Raw genomic sequence first — 22,097 nt, forward strand, 5'->3', positions numbered from 1 at the left:
GAAACACAGGGAGTTCAGGACAGCAGTATTAGAAACACAGGGAGTTCAGGACAGCAGTATTAGAAACACAGGGAGTTCAGGACAACAGTATTAGAAACACAGGGAGTTCAGGACAGCAGTATTAGAAACACAGGGAGTTCAGGACAGCAGTATTAGAAACACAGGGAGTGCAGGACAACAGTATTAGAAACAGGGAGTTCAGGACAGCAGTATTAGAAACACAGGGAGTGCAGGACAACAGTATTAGAAACAGGGAGTTCAGGACAACAGTATTAGAAATACAGGGAGTGCAGGACAACAGTATTAGAAACAGGGAGTTCAGGACAGCAGTATTAGAAACACAGGGAGTTCAGGACAACAGTATTAGAAACACAGGGAGTTCAGGACAGCAGTATTAGAAACACAGGGAGTTCAGGACAGCAGTATTAGAAACACAGGGAGTTCAGGACAACAGTATTAGAAACACAGGGAGTTCAGGACAGCAGTATTGGAAACACAGGGAGTTCAGGACAACAGTATGAGAAACACAGGGAGTTCAGGACAGAATTATTAGAAACACAGGGAGTTCAGGACAGCAGTATTAGAAACACAGGGAGTTCAGGACAGCAGTATGAGAAACACAGGGAGTTCAGGACAGCAGTATTAGAAACACAGGGAGTGCAGGACAGCAGTATTAGAAACACAGGGAGTTCAGGACAACAGTATTAGAAACACAGGGAGTTCAGGACAGAAGTATTGGAAACACATGGAGTTCAGGACAACAGTATGAGAAACACAGGGAGTTCAGGACAGCAGTATTAGAAACACAGGGAGTTCAGGACAGCAGTATTAGAAACACAGGGAGTTCAGGACAACAGTATGAGAAACACAGGGAGTTCAGGACAGCAGTATTAGAAACACAGGGAGTTCAGGACAACAGTATGAGAAACACAGGGAGTTCAGGACAGAAGTATTAGAAACACATGGAGTTCAGGACAGCAGTATTAGAAACACAGGGAGTTCAGGACAACAGTATGAGAAACACAGGGAGTTCAGGACAGCAGTATTAGAAACACAGGGAGTTCAGGACAGCAGTATTAGAAACACAGGGAGTTCAGGACAGCAGTATTAGAAACACAGGGAGTTCAGGACAACAGTATTAGAAACACAGGGAGTGCAGGAGAGCAGTATTAGAAACACAGGGAGTTCAGGACAGAAGTATTAGAAACACATGGAGTTCAGGACAGAAGTATTAGAAACACATGGAGTTCAGGACAGCAGTATTAGAAACACAGGGAGTTCAGGACAGAAGTATTAGAAACACATGGAGTTCAGGACAGAAGTATTAGAAACACAGGGAGTTCAGGACAGCAGTATGAGAAACACAGGGAGTTCAGGACAGCAGTATTAGAAACACAGGGAGTGCAGGACAGCAGTATTAGAAACACAGGGAGTTCAGGACAGCAGTATTAGAAACACAGGGAGTTCAGGACAACAGTATTAGAAACACAGGGAGTTCAGGACAACAGTATTAGAAACACAGGGAGTTCAGGACAGCAGTATTAGAAACACAGGGAGTTCAGGACAGCAGTATTAGAAACACAGGGAGTTCAGGACAGCAGTATTAGAAACACAGGGAGTTCAGGACAGCAGTATTAGAAACACAGGGAGTTCAGGACAGCAGTATTAGAAACACAGGGAGTTCAGGACAGCAGTATTAGAAACACAGGGAGTTCAGGACAGCAGTATGAGAAACACAGGGAGTTCAGGACAGCAGTATTAGAATCACAGGGAGTGCAGGACAGCAGTATGAGAAACACAGGGAGTTCAGGACAGCAGTATTCGAAACACAGGGAGTGCAGGACAGCAGTATTAGAAACACAGGGAGTGCAGGACAGCAGTATGAGAAACACAGGGAGTTCAGGACAGCAGTATTAGAAACACAGGGAGTGCAGGACAGCAGTATGAGAAACACAGGGAGTTCAGGACAGCAGTATTAGAAACACAGGGAGTTCAGGACAGCAGTATGAGAAACACAGGGAGTGCAGGACAGCAGTATTAGAAACACAGGGAGTTCAGGACAGCAGTATTAGAAACACAGGGAGTGCAGGACAGCAGTATTAGAAACACAGGGAGTTCAGGACAGCAGTATTAGAAACACAGGGAGTTCAGGACAGCAGTATTAGAAACACAGGGAGTTCAGGACAGCAGTATTGGAAACACAGGGAGTTCAGGACAGCAGTATTAGAAACACAGGGAGTGCAGGACAGCAGTATTGGAAACACAGGGAGTGCAGGACAGCAGTATTAGAAACACAGGGAGTTCAGGACAGCAGTATTGGAAACACAGGGAGTTCAGGACAGCAGTATTAGAAACACAGGGAGTTCAGGACAACAGTATTAGAAACACAGGGAGTTCAGGACAGCAGTATTGGAAACACAGGGAGTGCAGGACAACAGTATTAGAAACACAGGGAGTTCAGGACAGCAGTATTAGAAACACAGGGAGTTCAGGACAGCAGTATTAGAAACACAGGGAGTTCAGGACAGCAGTATTAGAAACACAGGGAGTGCAGGACAACAGGATTAGAAACACGGGGAGTTCAGGACAACAGGATTAGAAACACAGGGAGTTCAGGACAACAGTATTAGAAACACAGGGAGTTCAGGACAGCAGTATTAGAAACACAGGGAGTGCAGGACAGCAGGATTAGAAACACGGGGAGTTCAGGACAACAGGATTAGAAACACAGGGAGTTCAGGACAACAGGATTAGAAACACAGGGAGTTCAGGACAGCAGTATTAGAAACACAGGGAGTTCAGGACAACAGGATTAGAAACACAGGGAGTTCAGGACAGCAGTATTAGAAACACAGGGAGTTCAGGACAGCAGTATTAGAAACACAGGGAGTGCAGGACAACAGGATTAGAAACACAGGGAGTTCAGGACAGCAGTATTAGAAACACAGGGAGTTCAGGACCGCAGTATTGGAAACACAGGGAGTTCAGGACAGCAGTATTAGAAACACAGGGAGTTCAGGACAGCAGTATTAGAAACACAGGGAGTTCAGGACAGCAGTATTAGAAACACAGGGAGTGCAGGACAGCAGTATTAGAAACACAGGGAGTTCAGGACAGCAGTATTAGAAACACAGGGAGTGCAGGACAACAGGATTAGAAACACAGGGAGTTCAGGACAGCAGTATTAGAAACACAGGGAGTGCAGGACAGCAGTATTAGAAACACAGGGAGTTCAGGACAGCAGTATTAGAAACACAGGGAGTTCAGGACAGCAGTATGAGAAACACAGGGAGTGCAGGACAACAGGATTAGAAACACGGGGAGTTCAGGACAACAGGATTAGAAACACAGGGAGTGCAGGACAACAGTATTAGAAATACAGGGAGTTCAGGACAGCAGTATTAGAAACACAGGGAGTACAGGACAACAGTATTAGAAACACAGGGAGTTCAGGACAGCAGTATTAGAAACACAGGGAGTTCAGGACAACAGTATTAGAAACACAGGGAGTTCAGGACAACAGGATTCGAAGCACAGGGAGTTCAGGACAGCAGTATGAGAAACACAGGGAGTTCAGGACAACAGTATTAGAAACCCAGGGAGTTCAGGACAGCAGTATTAGAAACACAGGGAGTTCAGGACAGCAGTATTAGAAACACAGGGAGTTCAGGACAGCAGTATTAGAAACACAGGGAGTTCAGGACAGCAGTATTAGAAACACAGGGAGTTCAGGACAACAGTATTAGAAACACAGGGAGTTCAGGACAGCAGTATTAGAAACACAGGGAGTTCAGGACAGCAGTATTAGAAACACAGGGAGTTCAGGACAGCAGTATTAGAAACACAGGGAGTTCAGGACAGCAGTATTAGAAACACAGGGAGTTCAGGACAGCAGTATTAGAAACACAGGGAGTTCAGGACAACAGTATTAGAAACACAGGGAGTGCAGGACAACAGTATTAGAAATACAGGGAGTTCAGGACAACAGTATTAGAAACACAGGGAGTTCAGTACAACAGTATTAGAAACACAGGGAGTTCAGGACAACAGTATTAGAAACACAGGGAGTTCAGGACAGCAGTATTAGAAACACAGGGAGTGCAGGACAACAGTATTAGAAATACAGGGAGTTCAGGACAACAGTATTAGAAACACAGGGAGTTCAGGACAACAGTATTAGAAACACAGGGAGTTCAGGACAGCAGTATTAGAAACACAGGGAGTTCAGGACAACAGGATTAGAAACACAGGGAGTTCAGGACAACAGGATTAGAAACACAGGGAGTTCAGGACAACAGGATTAGAAACACAGGGAGTTCAGGACAACAGGATTAGAAACACAGGGAGTTCAGGACAACAGGATTAGAAACACGGGGAGTTCAGGACAACAGGATTAGAAACACAGGGAGTTCAGGACAACAGGATTAGAAACACAGGGAGTTCAGGACAACAGGATTAGAAACACAGGGAGTTCAGGACAACAGGATTAGAAACACAGGGAGTTCAGGACAACAGGATTAGAAACACGGGGAGTTCAGGACAGCAGTATTAGAAACACAGGGAGTTCAGGACAGCAGTATTAGAAACACAGGGAGTTCAGGACAGCAGTATTAGAAACACAGGGAGTTCAGGACAGCAGTATTAGAAACACAGGGAGTTCAGGACAGCAGTATTAGAAACACAGGGAGTTCAGGACAACAGTATTAGAAACACAGGGAGTTCAGTACAACAGTATTAGAAACACAGGGAGTTCAGGACAACAGTATTAGAAACACAGGGAGTTCAGGACAGCAGTATTAGAAACACAGGGAGTGCAGGACAACAGTATTAGAAATACAGGGAGTTCAGGACAACAGTATTAGAAACACAGGGAGTTCAGGACAGCAGTATTAGAAACACAGGGAGTTCAGGACAACAGTATTAGAAACACAGGGAGTTCAGGACAGCAGTATTAGAAACACAGGGAGTTCAGGACAACAGGATTAGAAACACAGGGAGTTCAGGACAACAGTATTAGAAACACAGGGAGTTCAGGACAGCAGTATTAGAAACACAGGGAGTTCAGGACAACAGTATTAGAAACACAGGGAGTTCAGGACAGCAGTATTAGAAACACGGGGAGTTCAGGACAACAGTATTAGAAACACAGGGAGTTCAGGACAGCAGTATTAGAAACACAGGGAGTTCAGGACAACAGGATTAGAAACACAGGGAGTTCAGGACAACAGGATTAGAAACACAGGGAGTTCAGGACAACAGGATTAGAAACACAGGGAGTTCAGGACAACAGGATTAGAAACACAGGGAGTTCAGGACAACAGGATTAGAAACACGGGGAGTTCAGGACAACAGGATTAGAAACACAGGGAGTTCAGGACAACAGGATTAGAAACACAGGGAGTTCAGGACAACAGGATTAGAAACACAGGGAGTTCAGGACAACAGGATTAGAAACACAGGGAGTTCAGGACAACAGGATTAGAAACACGGGGAGTTCAGGACAACAGGATTAGAAACACAGGGAGTGCAGGACAACAGTATTAGAACCACAGGGAGTGCAGGACAGCAGTATTGGAAACACGGAGGGCTCAGGACAGCAGTATTAGAAACACAGGGAGTTCAGGACAACAGTATTCGAAACACAGGGAGTTCAGGACAGCAGTATTAGAAACACAGGGAGTTCAGGACAACAGTATTAGAAACACAGGGAGTTCAGGACAACAGTATTAGAAACACAGGGAGTTCAGGACAGCAGTATTAGAAACACAGGGAGTTCAGGACAGCAGTATTAGAAACACAGGGAGTTCAGGACAACAGTATTAGAAACACAGGGAGTTCAGGACAGCAGTATTAGAAACACAGGGAGTTCAGGACAGCAGTATTAGAAACACAGGGAGTTCAGGACAGCAGTATTAGAAATACAGGGAGTTCAGGACAACAGTATTAGAAACACAGGGAGTTCAGGACAGCAGTATTAGAAACACAGGGAGTTCAGGACAGCAGTATTAGAAACACAGGGAGTTCAGGACAGCAGTATTAGAAACACAGGGAGTTCAGGACAGCAGTATTCGAAACACAGGGAGTTCAGGACAGCAGTATTAGAAACACAGGGAGTTCAGGACAGCAGTATTAGAAACACAGGGAGTTCAGGACAGCAGTATTAGAAACACAGGGAGTTCAGGACAGCAGTATTAGAAACACAGGGAGTTCAGGACAGCAGTATTAGAAACACAGGGAGTTCAGGACAGCAGTATTAGAAACACAGGGAGTTCAGGACAGCAGTATTAGAAACACAGGGAGTTCAGGACAACAGTATTAGAAACACAGGGAGTTCAGGACAGCAGTATTAGAAACACAGGGAGTTCAGGACAGCAGTATTAGAAACACAGGGAGTTCAGGACAGCAGTATTAGAAACACAGGGAGTTCAGGACAGCAGTATTAGAAACACAGGGAGTTCAGGACAACATTATTAGAAACACAGGGAGTTCAGGACAGCAGTATTAGAAACACAGGGAGTTCAGGACAGCAGTATTAGAAACACAGGGAGTTCAGGACAGCAGTATTAGAAACACAGGGAGTTCAGGACAGCAGTATTAGAAACACAGGGAGTTCAGGACAACAGTATTAGAAACACAGGGAGTTCAGGACAGCAGTATTAGAAACACAGGGAGTTCAGGACAGCAGTATTAGAAACACAGGGAGTTCAGGACAGCAGTATTAGAAACACAGGGAGTTCAGGACAACAGTATTAGAAACACAGGGAGTTCAGGACAGCAGTATTAGAAACACAGGGAGTTCAGGACAGCAGTATTAGAAACACAGGGAGTTCAGGACAGCAGTATTAGAAACACAGGGAGTTCAGGACAACAGTATTAGAAACACAGGGAGTTCAGGACAGCAGTATTAGAAACACAGGGAGTTCAGGACAGCAGTATTAGAAACACAGGGAGTTCAGGACAGCAGTATTAGAAACACAGGGAGTTCAGGACAGCAGTATTAGAAACACAGGGAGTTCAGGACAACAGTATTAGAAACACAGGGAGTTCAGGACAGCAGTATTAGAAACACAGGGAGTTCAGGACAGCAGTATTAGAAACACAGGGAGTTCAGGACAGCAGTATTAGAAACACAGGGAGTTCAGGACAGCAGTATTAGAAACACAGGGAGTTCAGGACAACAGTATTAGAAACACAGGGAGTTCAGGACAGCAGTATTAGAAACACAGGGAGTTCAGGACAGCAGTATTAGAAACACAGGGAGTTCAGGACAGCAGTATTAGAAACACAGGGAGTTCAGGACAACAGTATTAGAAACACAGGGAGTTCAGGACAGCAGTATTGGAAACACAGGGAGTTCAGGACAGCAGTATTAGAAACACAGGGAGTTCAGGACAGCAGTATTAGAAATACAGGGAGTTCAGGACAGCAGTATTAGAAACACAGGGAGTTCAGGACAGCAGTATTAGAAACACAGGGAGTTCAGGACAGCAGTATTAGAAACACAGGGAGTTCAGGACAGCAGTATTAGAAACACAGGGAGTTCAGGACAGCAGTATTAGAAACATAGGGAGTTCAGGACAACAGTATTAGAAACACAGGGAGTTCAGGACAGCAGTATTAGAAACACAGGGAGTTCAGGACAGCAGTATTAGAAACACAGGGAGTTCAGGACAACAGTATTAGAAACACAGGGAGTTCAGGACAGCAGTATTAGAAACATAGGGAGTTCAGGACAACAGTATTAGAAACACAGGGAGTTCAGGACAGCAGTATTAGAAACACAGGGAGTTCAGGACAGCAGTATTAGAAACACAGGGAGTTCAGGACAGCAGTATTAGAAACACAGGGAGTTCAGGACAACAGTATTAGAAACACAGGGAGTTCAGGACAGCAGTATTAGAAACACAGGGAGTTCAGGACAGCAGTATTAGAAACACAGGGAGTTCAGGACAGCAGTATTAGAAACACGGGGAGTTCAGGACAACAGTATTAGAAACACGGGGAGTTCAGGACAACAGTATTAGAAACACAGGGAGTTCAGGACAACAGTATTAGAAACACAGGGAGTTCAGGACAGCAGTATTAGAAACACAGGGAGTTCAGGACAGCAGTATTAGAAACACAGGGAGTTCAGGACAGCAGTATTAGAAACACAGGGAGTTCAGGACAGCAGTATTAGAAACACAGGGAGTTCAGGACAGCAGTATTAGAAACACAGGGAGTTCAGGACAGCAGTATTAGAAACACAGGGAGTTCAGGACAGCAGTATTAGAAATACAGGGAGTTCAGGACAGCAGTATTAGAAACACAGGGAGTTCAGGACAGCAGTATTAGAAACACAGGGAGTTCAGGACAGCAGTATTAGAAACACAGGGAGTTCAGGACAGCAGTATTAGAAACACAGGGAGTTCAGGACAGCAGTATTAGAAACACAGGGAGTTCAGGACAGCAGTATTAGAAACACAGGGAGTTCAGGACAACAGTATTAGAAACACAGGGAGTTCAGGACAGAAGTATTAGAAACACAGGGAGTTCAGGACAGCAGTATTAGAAACACAGGGAGTTCAGGACAGCAGTATTAGAAACACAGGGAGTTCAGGACAACAGTATTAGAAACACGGGGACTTCAGGACAGCAGTATTAGAAACACAGGGAGTTCAGGACAGCAGTATTAGAAACACAGGGAGTTCAGGACAGCAGTATTAGAAACACAGGGAGTTCAGGACAGCAGTATTAGAAACACAGGGAGTTCAGGACAACAGTATTAGAAACACAGGGAGTTCAGGACAGCAGTATTAGAAACACAGGGAGTTCAGGACAGCAGTATTAGAAACACAGGGAGTTCAGGACAGCAGTATTAGAAACACAGGGAGTTCAGGACAACAGTATTAGAAACACAGGGAGTTCAGGACAACAGTATTAGAAACACAGGGAGTTCAGGACAACAGTATTAGAAACACAGGGAGTTCAGGACAACAGTATTAGAAACACAGGGAGTTCAGGACAACAGTATTAGAAACACAGGGAGTTCAGGACAACAGTATTATAAACACAGGGAGTTCAGGACAACAGTATTAGAAACACAGGGAGTTCAGGACAGCAGTATTAGAAACACAGGGAGTTCAGGACAGCAGTATTAGAAACACAGGGAGTTCAGGACAGCAGTATTGGAAACACAGGGAGTTCAGGACAACAGTATTAGAAACACAGGGAGTTCAGGACAGCAGTATTAGAAACACAGGGAGTTCAGGACAACAGTATTAGAAACACAGGGAGTTCAGGACAGCAGTATTGGAAACAGAGGGAGTTCAGGACAACAGTATTAGAAACACAGGGAGTTCAGGACAACAGTATTAGAAACACAGGGAGTTCAGGACAGCAGTATTAGAAACACAGGGAGTTCAGGACAACAGTATTAGAAACACAGGGAGTTCAGGACAGCAGTATTAGAAATACAGGGAGTTCAGGACAGCAGTATTAGAAACACAGGGAGTTCAGGACAGCAGTATTAGAAACACAGGGAGTTCAGGACAGCAGTATTAGAAACACAGGGAGTTCAGGACAGCAGTATTAGAAACACAGGGAGTTCAGGACAGCAGTATTAGAAACACAGGGAGTTCAGGACAACAGTATTAGAAACACAGGGAGTTCAGGACAACAGTATTAGAAACACAGGGAGTTCAGGACAGCAGTATTAGAAACACAGGGAGTTCAGGACAACAGTATTAGAAACACAGGGAGTTCAGGACAGCAGTATTAGAAACACAGGGAGTTCAGGACAACAGTATTAGAAACACAGGGAGTTCAGGACAGCAGTATTAGAAATACAGGGAGTTCAGGACAGCAGTATTAGAAACACAGGGAGTTCAGGACAGCAGTATTAGAAACACAGGGAGTTCAGGACAGCAGTATTAGAAACACAGGGAGTTCAGGACAGCAGTATTAGAAACACAGGGAGTTCAGGACAGCAGTATTAGAAACACAGGGAGTTCAGGACAGCAGTATTAGAAACACAGGGAGTTCAGGACAGCAGTATTAGAAACACAGGGAGTTCAGGACAGCAGTATTAGAAACAGAGGGACACCTGCTTGCCCGTCCCCTCGCCAGCACCCTCTCCTCTCCCCCTCCCCTCCCCTTTTTGACCCACAACTCCCCTCCCCTCCCCCTCCCGTGCCTCCACCCCCCCACCCCCCGCTCCCCCCCCCCCCGCCCGGAGCAGAGTCTCTTTCGACAGTCTGTGGAGGAGTCTCACCCCTTGGTGTTCGATGGCACGTTGCAGCAGCTCCACAAACTTTTCCTCATCCAGTGCTTTCCCTTCCAATCCGTCTGTTGATCTCAGCAACTCACCCTGTGAAAACACATGCTCCATTTTCAGTCTGATAATCCCAGGGGGTCTCTCATTGACCAGTCCCCTCACAGTGGGTCTCTCACTGACCAGTCCCCTCACAGGGGTCTCTCATTGACCACTCCCCTCACAGCGGTCTCTCATTGACCAGACCCATCACCAGGGGGTCTCTCATTGACCAGTCCCCTCACAGGGGGTCTCTCACTGACCAGTCCCCTCACAGGGGGTCTCTCACTGACCGCTCCCCTCACAGGGGTCTCTCACTGACCACTCCCCTCACAGGGGTCTCTCATTGACCAGTCCCCTCACCAGGGGGTCTCTCACTGACCAGTCCCCTCACAGGGGGTCTCTCACTGACCACTCCCCTCACAGGGGTCTCTCATTGACCAGTCCCCTCACCAGGGGGTCTCTCATTGATCAGTCCCCTCACAGGGGGTCTCTCACTGACCAGTCCCATCACCAGGGGGTCCCTCACTGACCAGTCCCCTCACAGGGGGTCTCTCACTGACCAGTCCCATCACCAGGGGGTCTCTCATTGACCAGTCCCCTCACAGGGGGTCTCTCACTGACCAGTCCCCTCACAGGGGGTCTCTCACTGACCAGTCCCCTCACAGGGGGTCTCTCATTGACCAGTCCCCTCACAGGGGGTCTCTCACTGACCAGTCCCCTCACCAGGGGGTTTCTCACTGACCAATCCCCTCACCAGGGGGTCTCTCACTGACCAGTCCCCTCACAGGGGGTCTCTCATTGACCAATCCCCTCACCAGGGGGTCTCTCACTGATCAATCCCCTCACCAGGGGGTCTCTCAATGACCAGTCCCCTCACAGGGGTCTCTCAATGACCAGTCCCCTCACAGGGGGTCTCTCACTGACCAATCCCCTCACAGGGGGTCTCTCACTGACCAATCCCCTCACCAGGGGATCTCTCATTGACCAGTCCCCTCACAGGGGGTCTCTCACTGACCAGTCCCATCACCTGGGGATCATTGACTGGGATGTCTCCTAACCAATAGGCTAAGAGTGGGTAAGTGGCATAAGTTTGGGATTGATACAGGGATGAGGGGAGAGCGGGGATGGTGGGAGAGCGGGGATGGTGGGAGAGCGGGGATGGTGGGAGAGCGGGGATGGTGGGAGAGCGGGGATGGGGGGAGAGCGGGGATGGGGGGTGGGCGGGGATGGTGGGAGAGCGGGGATGGTGGGAGAGCGGGGATGGTGGGAGAGCGGGGATGGTGGGAGAGCGGGGATGGGGGGAGAGCGGGGATGGGGGGAGAGCGGGGATGGTGGGAGAGCGGGGATGGGGGGAGAGCGGGGATGGTGGGAGAGCGGGGATGGTGGGAGAGCGGGGATGGGGGGAGAGCGGGGATGAGGGGTGAGCGGGGATGGTGGGAGAGCGGGGATGGGGGGAGAGCGGGGATGGTGGGAGAGCGGGGATGGTGGGAGAGCGGGGATGGGGGGAGAGCGGGGATGGTGGGAGAGCGGGGATGGTGGGAGAGCGGGGATGGGGGGAGAGCGGGGATGGGGGGTGGGCGGGGATGGTGGGAGAGCGGGGATGGTGGGAGAGCGGGGATGGTGGGAGAGCGGGGATGGTGGGAGAGCGGGGATGGGGGGAGAGCGGGGATGGTGGGAGAGCGGGGATGGGGGAGAGCGGGGATGGTGGGAGAGCGGGGATGGTGGGAGAGCGGGGATGGGGGGAGAGCGGGGATGAGGGGTGAGCGGGGATGGTGGGAGAGCGGGGATGGGGGGAGAGCGGGGATGGTGGGAGAGCGGGGATGGTGGGAGAGCGGGGATGGGGGGAGAGCGGGGATGAGGGGTGAGCGGGGATGAGGGGAGAGCGGGGATGGGGGGAGAGCGGGGATGGGGGGAGAGCGGGGATGGTGGGAGAGCGGGGATGGTGGGAGAGCGGGGATGGGGGGAGAGCGGGGATGGTGGGAGAGCGGGGATGGGGGGAGAGCGGGGATGGGGGTGAGCGGGGATGGTGGGAGAGCGGGGATGGTGGGAGAGCGGGGATGGTGGGAGAGCGGGGATGGGGGGAGAGCGGGGATGGTGGGAGAGCGGGGATGGGGGGAGAGCGGGGATGAGGGTTGAGCGGGGATGGTGGGAGAGCGGGGATGGTGGGAGAGCGGGGATGGGGGGAGAGCGGGGATGAGGGGTGAGCGGGGATGGTGGGAGAGCGGGGATGGGGGGAGAGCGGGGATGAGGGGTGAGCGGGGATGGTGGGAGAGCGGGGATGGTGGGAGAGCGGGGATGGTGGGAGAGCGGGGATGGTGGGAGAGCGGGGATGGTGGGAGAGCGGGGATGGGGGGAGAGCGGGGATGGTGGGAGAGCGGGGATGGTGGGAGAGCGGGGATGGGGGGAGAGCGGGGATGAGGGGTGAGCGGGGATGGTGGGAGAGCGGGGATGGTGGGAGAGCGGGGATGGGGGGAGAGCGGGGATGAGGGGTGAGCGGGGATGGTGGGAGAGCGGGGATGGGGGGAGAGCGGGGATGGTGGGAGTGACGGGAGAGCGGGGATGGGGGGAGAGCGGGGATGTGGGGTGAGCGGGGATGGTGGGAGAGCGGGGATGTGGGGAGAGCGGGGATGAGGGGTGAGCGGGGATGGTGGGAGAGCGGGGATGGGGGGAGAGCGGGGATGGGGGGAGAGCGGGGATGGGGGGAGTGACGGGAGAGCGGGGATGAGGGGAGAGCGGGGATGTGGGGAGAGCGGGGATGTGGGGAGAGCGGGGATGTGGGGAGAGCGGGGATGAGGGGTGAGCGGGGATGTGGGGAGAGCGGGGATGTGGGGAGAGCGGGGATGTGGGGAGAGCGGGGATGTGGGGAGAGCGGGGATGTGGGGAGAGCGGGGATGAGGGGTGAGCGGGGATGGTGGGAGAGCGGGGATGAGGGGTGAGCGGGGATGGTGGGAGAGCGGGGATGGTGGGAGAGCGGGGATGGGGGGAGAGCGGGGATGGTGGGAGAGCGGGGATGGTGGGAGAGCGGGGATGGGGGGAGAGCGGGGTTGAGGGGTGAGCGGGGATGGTGGGAGAGCGGGGATGGTGGGAGAGCGGGGATGGGGGGAGAGCGGGGATGAGGGGTGAGCGGGGATGGTGGGAGAGCGGGGATGGGGGGAGAGCGGGGATGGTGGGAGTGACGGGAGAGCGGGGATGGGGGGAGAGCGGGGATGTGGGGTGAGCGGGGATGGTGGGAGAGCGGGGATGTGGGGAGAGCGGGGATGAGGGGTGAGCGGGGATGGTGGGAGAGCGGGGATGGGGGGAGAGCGGGGATGGGGGGAGAGCGGGGATGGGGGGAGTGACGGGAGAGCGGGGATGAGGGGAGAGCGGGGATGAGGGGTGAGCGGGGATGTGGGGAGAGCGGGGATGTGGGGAGAGCGGGGATGTGGGGAGAGCGGGGATGTGGGGAGAGCGGGGATGTGGGGAGAGCGGGGATGAGGGGTGAGCGGGGATGGTGGGAGAGCGGGGATGGTGGGAGAGCGGGGATGGGGGGTGGGCGGGGATGGTGGGAGTGACGGGAGAGCGGGGATGGGGGGAGAGCGGGGATGGTGGGAGAGCGGGGATGGTGGGAGAGCGGGGATGGGGGGAGAGCGGGGATGGGGGGAGAGCGGGGATGGTGGGAGTGACGGGAAAGCGGGGATGGGGGGAGAGCGGGGATGGTGGGAGAGCGGGGATGGTGGGAGTGACGGGAGAGCGGGGATGGTGGGAGAGCGGGGATGGGGGGAGAGCGGGGATGGGGGGAGAGCGGGGATGGTGGGATTGACGGGAGAGCGGGGATGGGGGTAGAGCGGGGATGGTGGGAGAGCGGGGATGGGGGGAAGAGCGGGGATGGGGGGAGAGCGGGGATGTGGGGAGAGCGGGGATGTGGGGAGAGCGGGGATGAGGGGTGAGCGGGGATGGTGGGAGAGCGGGGATGGGGGGAGTGACGGGAGAGCGGGGATGGGGGGAGAGCGGGGATGTGGGGAGAGCGGGGATGTGGGGAGAGCGGGGATGTGGGGAGAGCGGGGATGTGGGGAGAGCGGGGATGAGGGGTGAGCGGGGATGGTGGGAGAGCGGGGATGGGGGGAGTGACGGGAGAGCGGGGATGGGGGGAGAGCGGGGATGTGGGGAGAGCGGGGATGGGGGGAGAGCGGGGATGGGGGGAGAGCGGGGATGGTGGGAGTGACGGGAAAGCGGGGATGGGGGGAGAGCGGGGATGGTGGGAGAGCGGGGATGGTGGGAGTGACGGGAGAGCGGGGATGGTGGGAGAGCGGGGATGGGGGGAGAGCGGGGATGGGGGGAGAGCGGGGATGGTGGGATTGACGGGAGAGCGGGGATGGGGGTAGAGCGGGGATGGTGGGAGAGCGGGGATGGGGGGAAGAGCGGGGATGGGGGGAGAGCGGGGATGGGGGGTGGGCGGGGATGAGGGGTGAGCGGGAATGGGGGGAGAGCGGGGATGGTGGGAGAGCGGGGATGGGGGGTGGGCGGGGATGGTGGGAGTGACGGGAGAGCGGGGATGGGGGGAGAGCGGGGATGGTGGGAGAGCGGGGATGGTGGGAGAGCGGGGATGGGGGGAGAGCGGGGATGGGGGGAGAGCGGGGATGGTGGGAGTGACGGGAGAGCGGGGATGGGGGGAGAGCGGGGATGGTGGGAGAGCGGGGATGGTGGGAGAGCGGGGATGGGGGGAGAGCGGGGATGGGGGGAGAGCGGGGATGGGGGGAGAGCGGGGATGGGGGGAGAGCGGGGATGGTGGGAGTGACGGGAGAGCGGGGATGGGGGGAGAGCGGGGATGGTGGGAGAGCGGGGATGGTGGGAGAGCGGGGATGGGGGGAGAGCGGGGATGGGGGGAGAGCGGGGATGGGGGGAGAGCGGGGATGGTGGGAGTGACGGGAGAGCGGGGATGAGGGGAGAGCGGGGATGTGGGGAGAGCGGGGATGGTGGGAGAGCGGGGATGGGGGGTGGGCGGGGATGAGGGGTGAGCGGGGATGGGGGGAGAGCGGGGATGGGGGGAGAGCGGGGATGAGGGGAGAGCGGGGATGTGGGGAGAGCGGGGATGGTGGGAGAGCGGGGATGGGGGGTGAGCGGGGATGGGGGGAGAGCGGGGATGGTGGGAGAGCGGGGATGGGGGGTGGGCGGGGATGGTGGGAGTGACGGGAGAGTGGGGATGGGGGGAGAGCGGGGATGAGGGGAGAGCGGGGATGTGGGATTGATGTCGTGAAGGAAAGCAGATAATTGGACAGTCCTTGGGTTTGTACGCTGGTCATCCGCTAACCTCATTGAGGTTTTTCTGCTCGCAGAGAAATGAAAAAGTTACTCCCAGTGGCAGAATCTTCTCCTTGATCTTCCGTTTCTCCAGGAATTGAGCGAGGCTTTCAGCAATGTGATCAAAGATCTGAAACAGGTAGAGACACATATTAGGGGACGGGTGTTAATCAATCAGTAACAACACTCACTGCATTACACACCAATCAGTAACAACACTCACTGTATTACAAACCAACCAGTAACAACACTCACTGTATTACACACCAATCAGTAACAACACTCACTGTATTACACACCAATCAGTAACAACACTCACTGCATTACACACCAATCAGTAACAACACTCACTGTATTACAAACCAACCAGTAACAACACTCACTGTATTACACACCAATCAGTAACAACACTCACTGTATTACACACCAATCAGTAACAGCACTCACTGTATTACAAACCAACCAGTAACAACACTCACTGTATTACACACCAATCAGTAACAACACTCACTGTATTACACACCAATCAGTAACAGCACTCACTGTATTACAAACCAACCAGTAACAACACTCACTGTATTACACACCAATCAGTAACAACACTCACTGTATTACACACCAATCAGTAACAACACTCACTGTATTACACACCAATCAGTAACAACACTCACTGTATTACACACCAATCAGTAACAACACTCACTGTATTACACACCAATCAGTAACAACACTCACTGTATTACACACCAATCAGTAACAGCACTCACTGTATTACACACCAATCAGTAACAGCACTCACTGTATTACACACCAATCAGTAACAACACTCACTGTATTACACACCAATCAGTAACAGCACTCACTGTATTACACACCAATCAGTAACAACACTCACTGTATTACACACCAATCAGTAACAGCACTCACTGTATTACACACCAATCAGTAACAGCACTCACTGTATTACACACCAATCAGTAACAGCACTCACTGTATTACACACCAATCAGTAACAGCACTCACTGTATTACACACCAATCAGTAACAACACTCACTGTATTACACACCAATCAGTAACAGCACTCACTGTATTACACACCAATCAGTAACAACACTCACTGTATTACACACCAATCAGTAACAACACTCACTGTATTACACACCAATCAGTAACAGCACTCACTGTATTACACACCAATCAGTAACAACACTCACTGTATTACACACCAATCAGTAACAGCACTCACTGTATTACACACCAATCAGTAACAACACTCACTGTATTACACACCAATCAGTAACAGCACTCACTGTATTACACACCAATCAGTAACAGCACTCACTGTATTACACACCAATCAGTAACAACACTCACTGTATTACACACCAATCAGTAACAGCACTCACTGTATTACACACCAATCAGTAACAACACTCACTGTATTACACACCAATCAGTAACAGCACTCACTGTATTACACACCAATCAGTAACAGCACTCACTGTATTACACACCAATCAGTAACAGCACTCACTGTATTACACACCAATCAGTAACAACACTCACTGTATTACACACCAATCAGTAACAGCACTCACTGTATTACACACCAATCAGTAACAGCACTCACTGTATTACACACCAATCAGTAACTTCACACATCAATAACGTCTCAGAAATGCTCGGGAAACAAGGGACTAGTGAGAAGCAGGAATTAAAGGAAATTATTATCATTAAAAAAATAGTGCTGGAGAAATTAATGGGACTGAAAGCCGATGAATTCCCAGGGCCTGATAATTTGCATCCCAGAATAATAAGAGGTCGCCATGGAAATAGTGGATGCATTAGTTGTCATCTTCCAAAATTCTATAGATTATTGTAAGGAATCTTACAACACCAGGTTATAGTCCAACAGTTTTATTTGAAAATCACAAGCTTTCGGAGATTATCTCCTTCGTCAGGTGAGTGAGTGAAAGGTTCTCAAATCGCATATCTTATATTAGGCTGGGAATCAAAGGTGTCGTTGGTGTTCAGACAGGTTAGCCACGGAAAACAGTATGTCCCAGACACTGCGACAACGGATGAACGGACACCGCGCAACAATCGCCAGACAGGAGGGTTCCCTCCCAGTCGGAGAACACTTCAACAGTCAAGGACATTCAGCCACCGATCTTTGGGTAAGCATACTCCAAGGCGGCCTTCGAGACACACGACAACGCAAAATCGTCGAGCAGAAATTGATAGCCAAGTTCCGCACCCATGAGGACGGTCTCAACCGGGATCTTGGGTTCATGTCACGCTACACGTAACCCCACCAGCAAGGGGAAACAAAAGTTATCTGTTTTTAATATAACTGAACATTCTCTCTCTCTCTCTCTCTGCCTTTCGGGTCTCTTTCTCTCTTTGTCTGTGTAATTTGACCCATTGTGTATTCAGTATACTGGGACCTACTGTTTTCCGTGGCTAACCTGTCTGAACACCAACGACACCTTTGATTCCCAGCCTAATATAAGATATGCGATTTGAGAGCCTCTCATTCACTCACTCACCTGACGAAGGACAAAATCTCCGAAAGCTTGTGATTTTCAAATAAAACTGTTGGACTATAACCTGGTGTTGTAAGATTCCTTACATTTGTCCACCCCAGTCCATCACCGGCATCTCCACATCATGGCTTCTATAGATTATGGAACAGTTCCTGCAGATTGAAGGGTGGCAAATGTAACCCCACTATTTAAAAAAGGGAGAGAGAAAACAGGGAAATGCAGACGGGCTAGCCTGACATCAGTAGTGGGGAAAATGCTGGAGTCTATTATAAAGGATGTGATAACAGGACACTTAGAAAAAATCAACGGGATTAGACAAAGTCAACATGGGTTTATGAAAGGAAAATCATGTTTGACAAACCTACTGGAGTTTTTTGAGGATGTAACTGGTAGAATAGATAGGGGAGAACCAGTGGATGTGGTGTATTTGGATTTTCAGAAGGCCTTTGATAAAGTCCCACACAAGAGGTTAGTGTGCAAAATTAAAGCACATGGGATTGGGGGGAATATACTGGCATGGATTGAGAATTGGTTGACAGACAGGAAACAGAGAGTAGGAATAAACGGGTCTTTTTCGGGGTGGCAGGCAGTGACTAGTGGGGTACCGCAGGGATCAGTGCTTGGGCCCCAGCTATTCACAATATATATCAATGATTTGGATGAGGGAACCAAATGTGATATTTCCAAGTTTGCTGACGACACAAAACTAGGTGGGATTGTAAGTTGTGAGGAGGATGCAAAGAGGCTTCAAGGTGATTTTGACAAGTTGAGTGAATGGGCAAATACATGGCAGATGCAGTATAACATGGATAAATGTGAAGTTATCCACTTCGGAAGGAAAAACAGAAAGGCAGAGTATTATTTAAATGGTGATAGATTGGGGAATGTTGATGTACAAAGGGACCTGAGTGTTCTTGTACACCAGTCACTGAAAGCAAACATTCAGGTGCAGCAAGCAGTTAGGAAGGCAAATGGTATGTTGGCCTTCATTGCAAGAGGATTTGAGTACAGGAGCAGGGATGTCTTACTGCAGTTATACAGGGCCTTGGTGAGACCACACCTGGAGTATTGTGTGCAGTTTTGGTCTCCTTACCTAAGAAAGGATATACTTGCCATAGAGGGAGTGCAGCGAAGGTTCACCAGACTGATTCCTGGGATGGCAGGACTGTCGTATGAGGAGAGATTGGGTCGACTAGGCCTGTATTCACTAGAGTTTAGAAGAATGAGAGGAGATCTCATTGAAATGTATAAAATTCTAACAGGACGAGATAGACTGGATGCAGGGAGGATGTTTCCCCTGGCTGGGGGTCTAGACCCAGGGGTCACAGTCTCAGGATACGGGGTAGGACATTTAGGACTGAGATGAGGAGAAATTTCTTCACTCAGAGGGTGGTGAACCTGTGGAATTCTCTACCACATAAGGCTGTGGAGGCCAAGTCACTGAATATATTTAAGATGGAGATAGATAGATTTCTGGACACAAAAGGCATCAAGGGGTATGGGGAGAGAGCGGGAATATGGTATTGAGATAGAGGATCAGCCATGATCATATTGAATGGTGGAGCAGGCTCGAAGGGCCGAATGGCCTCCTCCTGCTCCTATTCTCTATGTTTCTATAACATCTCTCAATGTATTACACATTAATCTGTAACAGCAGTCATTGTAATATGCACCAATCAGCATAAGAACTCCCTTTATTACACTTCAATCAGTAAGCGCACTCGCTGCAGTACACCTCAATCAATTACAGCACTCGCTGCAGTACACCTCAATCAATTACAGCACTCGCTGCAGTACACCTCAATCAATTACAGCACTCACTGCATTACACCTCAATCAATTACAGCACTCGCTGCAGTACACCTCAATCAATTACAGCACTCACTGCATTACACCTCAATCAATTACAGCACTCACTGCATTACACCTCAATCAATTACAGCACTCACTGCATTACACCTCAATCAATTACAGCACTCACTGCATTACACCTCAATCAATTACAGCACTCACTGCATTACACCTCAATCAATTACAGCACTCACTGCATTACACCTCAATCAATTACAGCACTCACTGCATTACACCTCAATCAATTACAGCACTCACTGCATTACACCTCAATCAATTACAGCACTCACTGCATTACACCTCAATCAATCACAGCACTCACTGCATTACATATCAATCAATCACAACACTCACTGCATTACACATCAATCAATTACAGCACTCACTGCATTACACCACAATCAATCACAGCACTCACTGCATTACACCTCAATCAATCACAGCACTCACTGCATTACACCTCAATCAATTACAGCACTCACTGCATTACACATCAATCCATTACAGCACTCACTGCATTACACATCAATCATTAAAAGCACTCACTGCATTACACATCAATCATTAAAAGCACTCACTGCATTACACATCAATCCATTACAGCACTCACTGCATTACACATCAATCCATTACAGCACTCACTGCATTACACATCAATCATTAAAAGCACTCACTGCATTACACATCAATCCATTACAGCACTCACTGCATTACACATCAATCATTAAAAGCACTCGCTGTATTAAACATCAATCAGTAATAATAGGTTTATTTGGTGTATCTCTCTGTGTATACGGGGGGTGGGAGTGTATATTTATTTGGTATATCTCTATACGGGGGGTGGGAGTGTATATTTATTTGGTATATCTCTATACGGGGGGTGGGAGTGTATATTTATTTGGTATATCTCTATACGGGGGATGGGAGTGTATATTTATTTGGTATATCTCTATACAGGGGGTGGGAGTGTATATTTATTTGGTATATCTCTATACGGGGGGTGGGAGTGTATATTTATTTGGTATATCTCTATACGGGGGGTGGGAGTGTATATTTATTTGGTATATCTCTATACAGGGGGTGGGAGTGTATATTTATTTGGTATATCTCTATACGGGGGGTGGGAGTGTATATGTATTTGGTATATCTCTATACGGGGGGTGGGAGTGTATATTTATTTGGTATATCTCTATACGGGGGGTGGGAGTGTATATTTATTTGGTATATCTCTATACGGGGGATGGGAGTGTATATTTATTTGGTATATCTCTATACAGGGGGTGGGAGTGTATATTTATTTGGTATATCTCTATACAGGGGGTGGGAGTGTATATTTATTTGGTATATCTCTATACGGGGGGTGGGAGTGTATATTTATTTGGTATATCTCTATACAGGGGGTGGGAGTGTGCGTTTATTTGGTATATCTCTATACAGGGGGTGGGAGTGTATATTTATTTGGTATATCTCTATACGGGGGGTGGGAGTGTATATTTATTTGGTATATCTCTATACGGGGGATGGGAGTGTATATTTATTTGGTATATCTCTCTGTGTATACGGGTGGTGGGAGTGTGCGTTTATTTGATATATCTCTATACGGGGGGTGGGAGTGTATATTTATTTGGTATATCTCTATACGGGGGGTGGGAGTGTGCGTTTATTTGGTATATCTCTATACGGGGGGTGGGAGTGTGCGTTTATTTGGTATATCTCTATACGGGGGGTGGGAGTGTATATTTATTTGGTATATCTCTCTGTGTATACGGGTGGTGGGAGTGTATATTTATTTGGTATATCTCTCTGTGTATACGGGTGGTGGGAGTGTGCGTTTATTTGGTATATCTCTCTGTGTATACGGGGGGTGGGAGTGTATGTTTATTTGGTATATCTCTCTGTGTATACGGGTGGTGGGAGTGTATATTTATTTGGTATATCTCTATACGGGGGGTGGGAGTGTGCATTTATTTGGTATATCTCTCTGTGTATACGGGGGGAGGGAGTGTATATTTATTTGGTATATCTCTATACGGGGGGTGGGAGTGTGCATTTATTTGGTATATCTCTCTGTGTATACGGGGGGAGGGAGTGTATATTTATTTGGTATATCTCTCTGTGTATACGGGTG

General features: G+C 49.9%; 1 protein-coding gene across 1 annotated transcript in view; it reads right to left on the bottom strand.

The window, feature by feature from the left end:
- LOC137313286 (hexokinase-2-like) overlaps positions 1-22,097 on the bottom strand; it is a 173,280-nt gene that overhangs the window by 133,409 nt on the left and 17,774 nt on the right. Inside the window, exons 4-5 of the mRNA XM_067979411.1 lie at positions 15,582-15,701; positions 10,253-10,348 (exon numbers count right to left, since the gene is read on the bottom strand). Of these exons, the coding sequence (XP_067835512.1) occupies positions 10,253-10,348; positions 15,582-15,701 (216 nt within the window). The remainder of the gene's footprint in view (positions 1-10,252; positions 10,349-15,581; positions 15,702-22,097) is intronic.

Source organism: Heptranchias perlo, unplaced genomic scaffold (genome assembly GCF_035084215.1).
Source record: "Heptranchias perlo isolate sHepPer1 unplaced genomic scaffold, sHepPer1.hap1 HAP1_SCAFFOLD_462, whole genome shotgun sequence".
NCBI lineage: Eukaryota > Metazoa > Chordata > Chondrichthyes > Hexanchiformes > Hexanchidae > Heptranchias > Heptranchias perlo.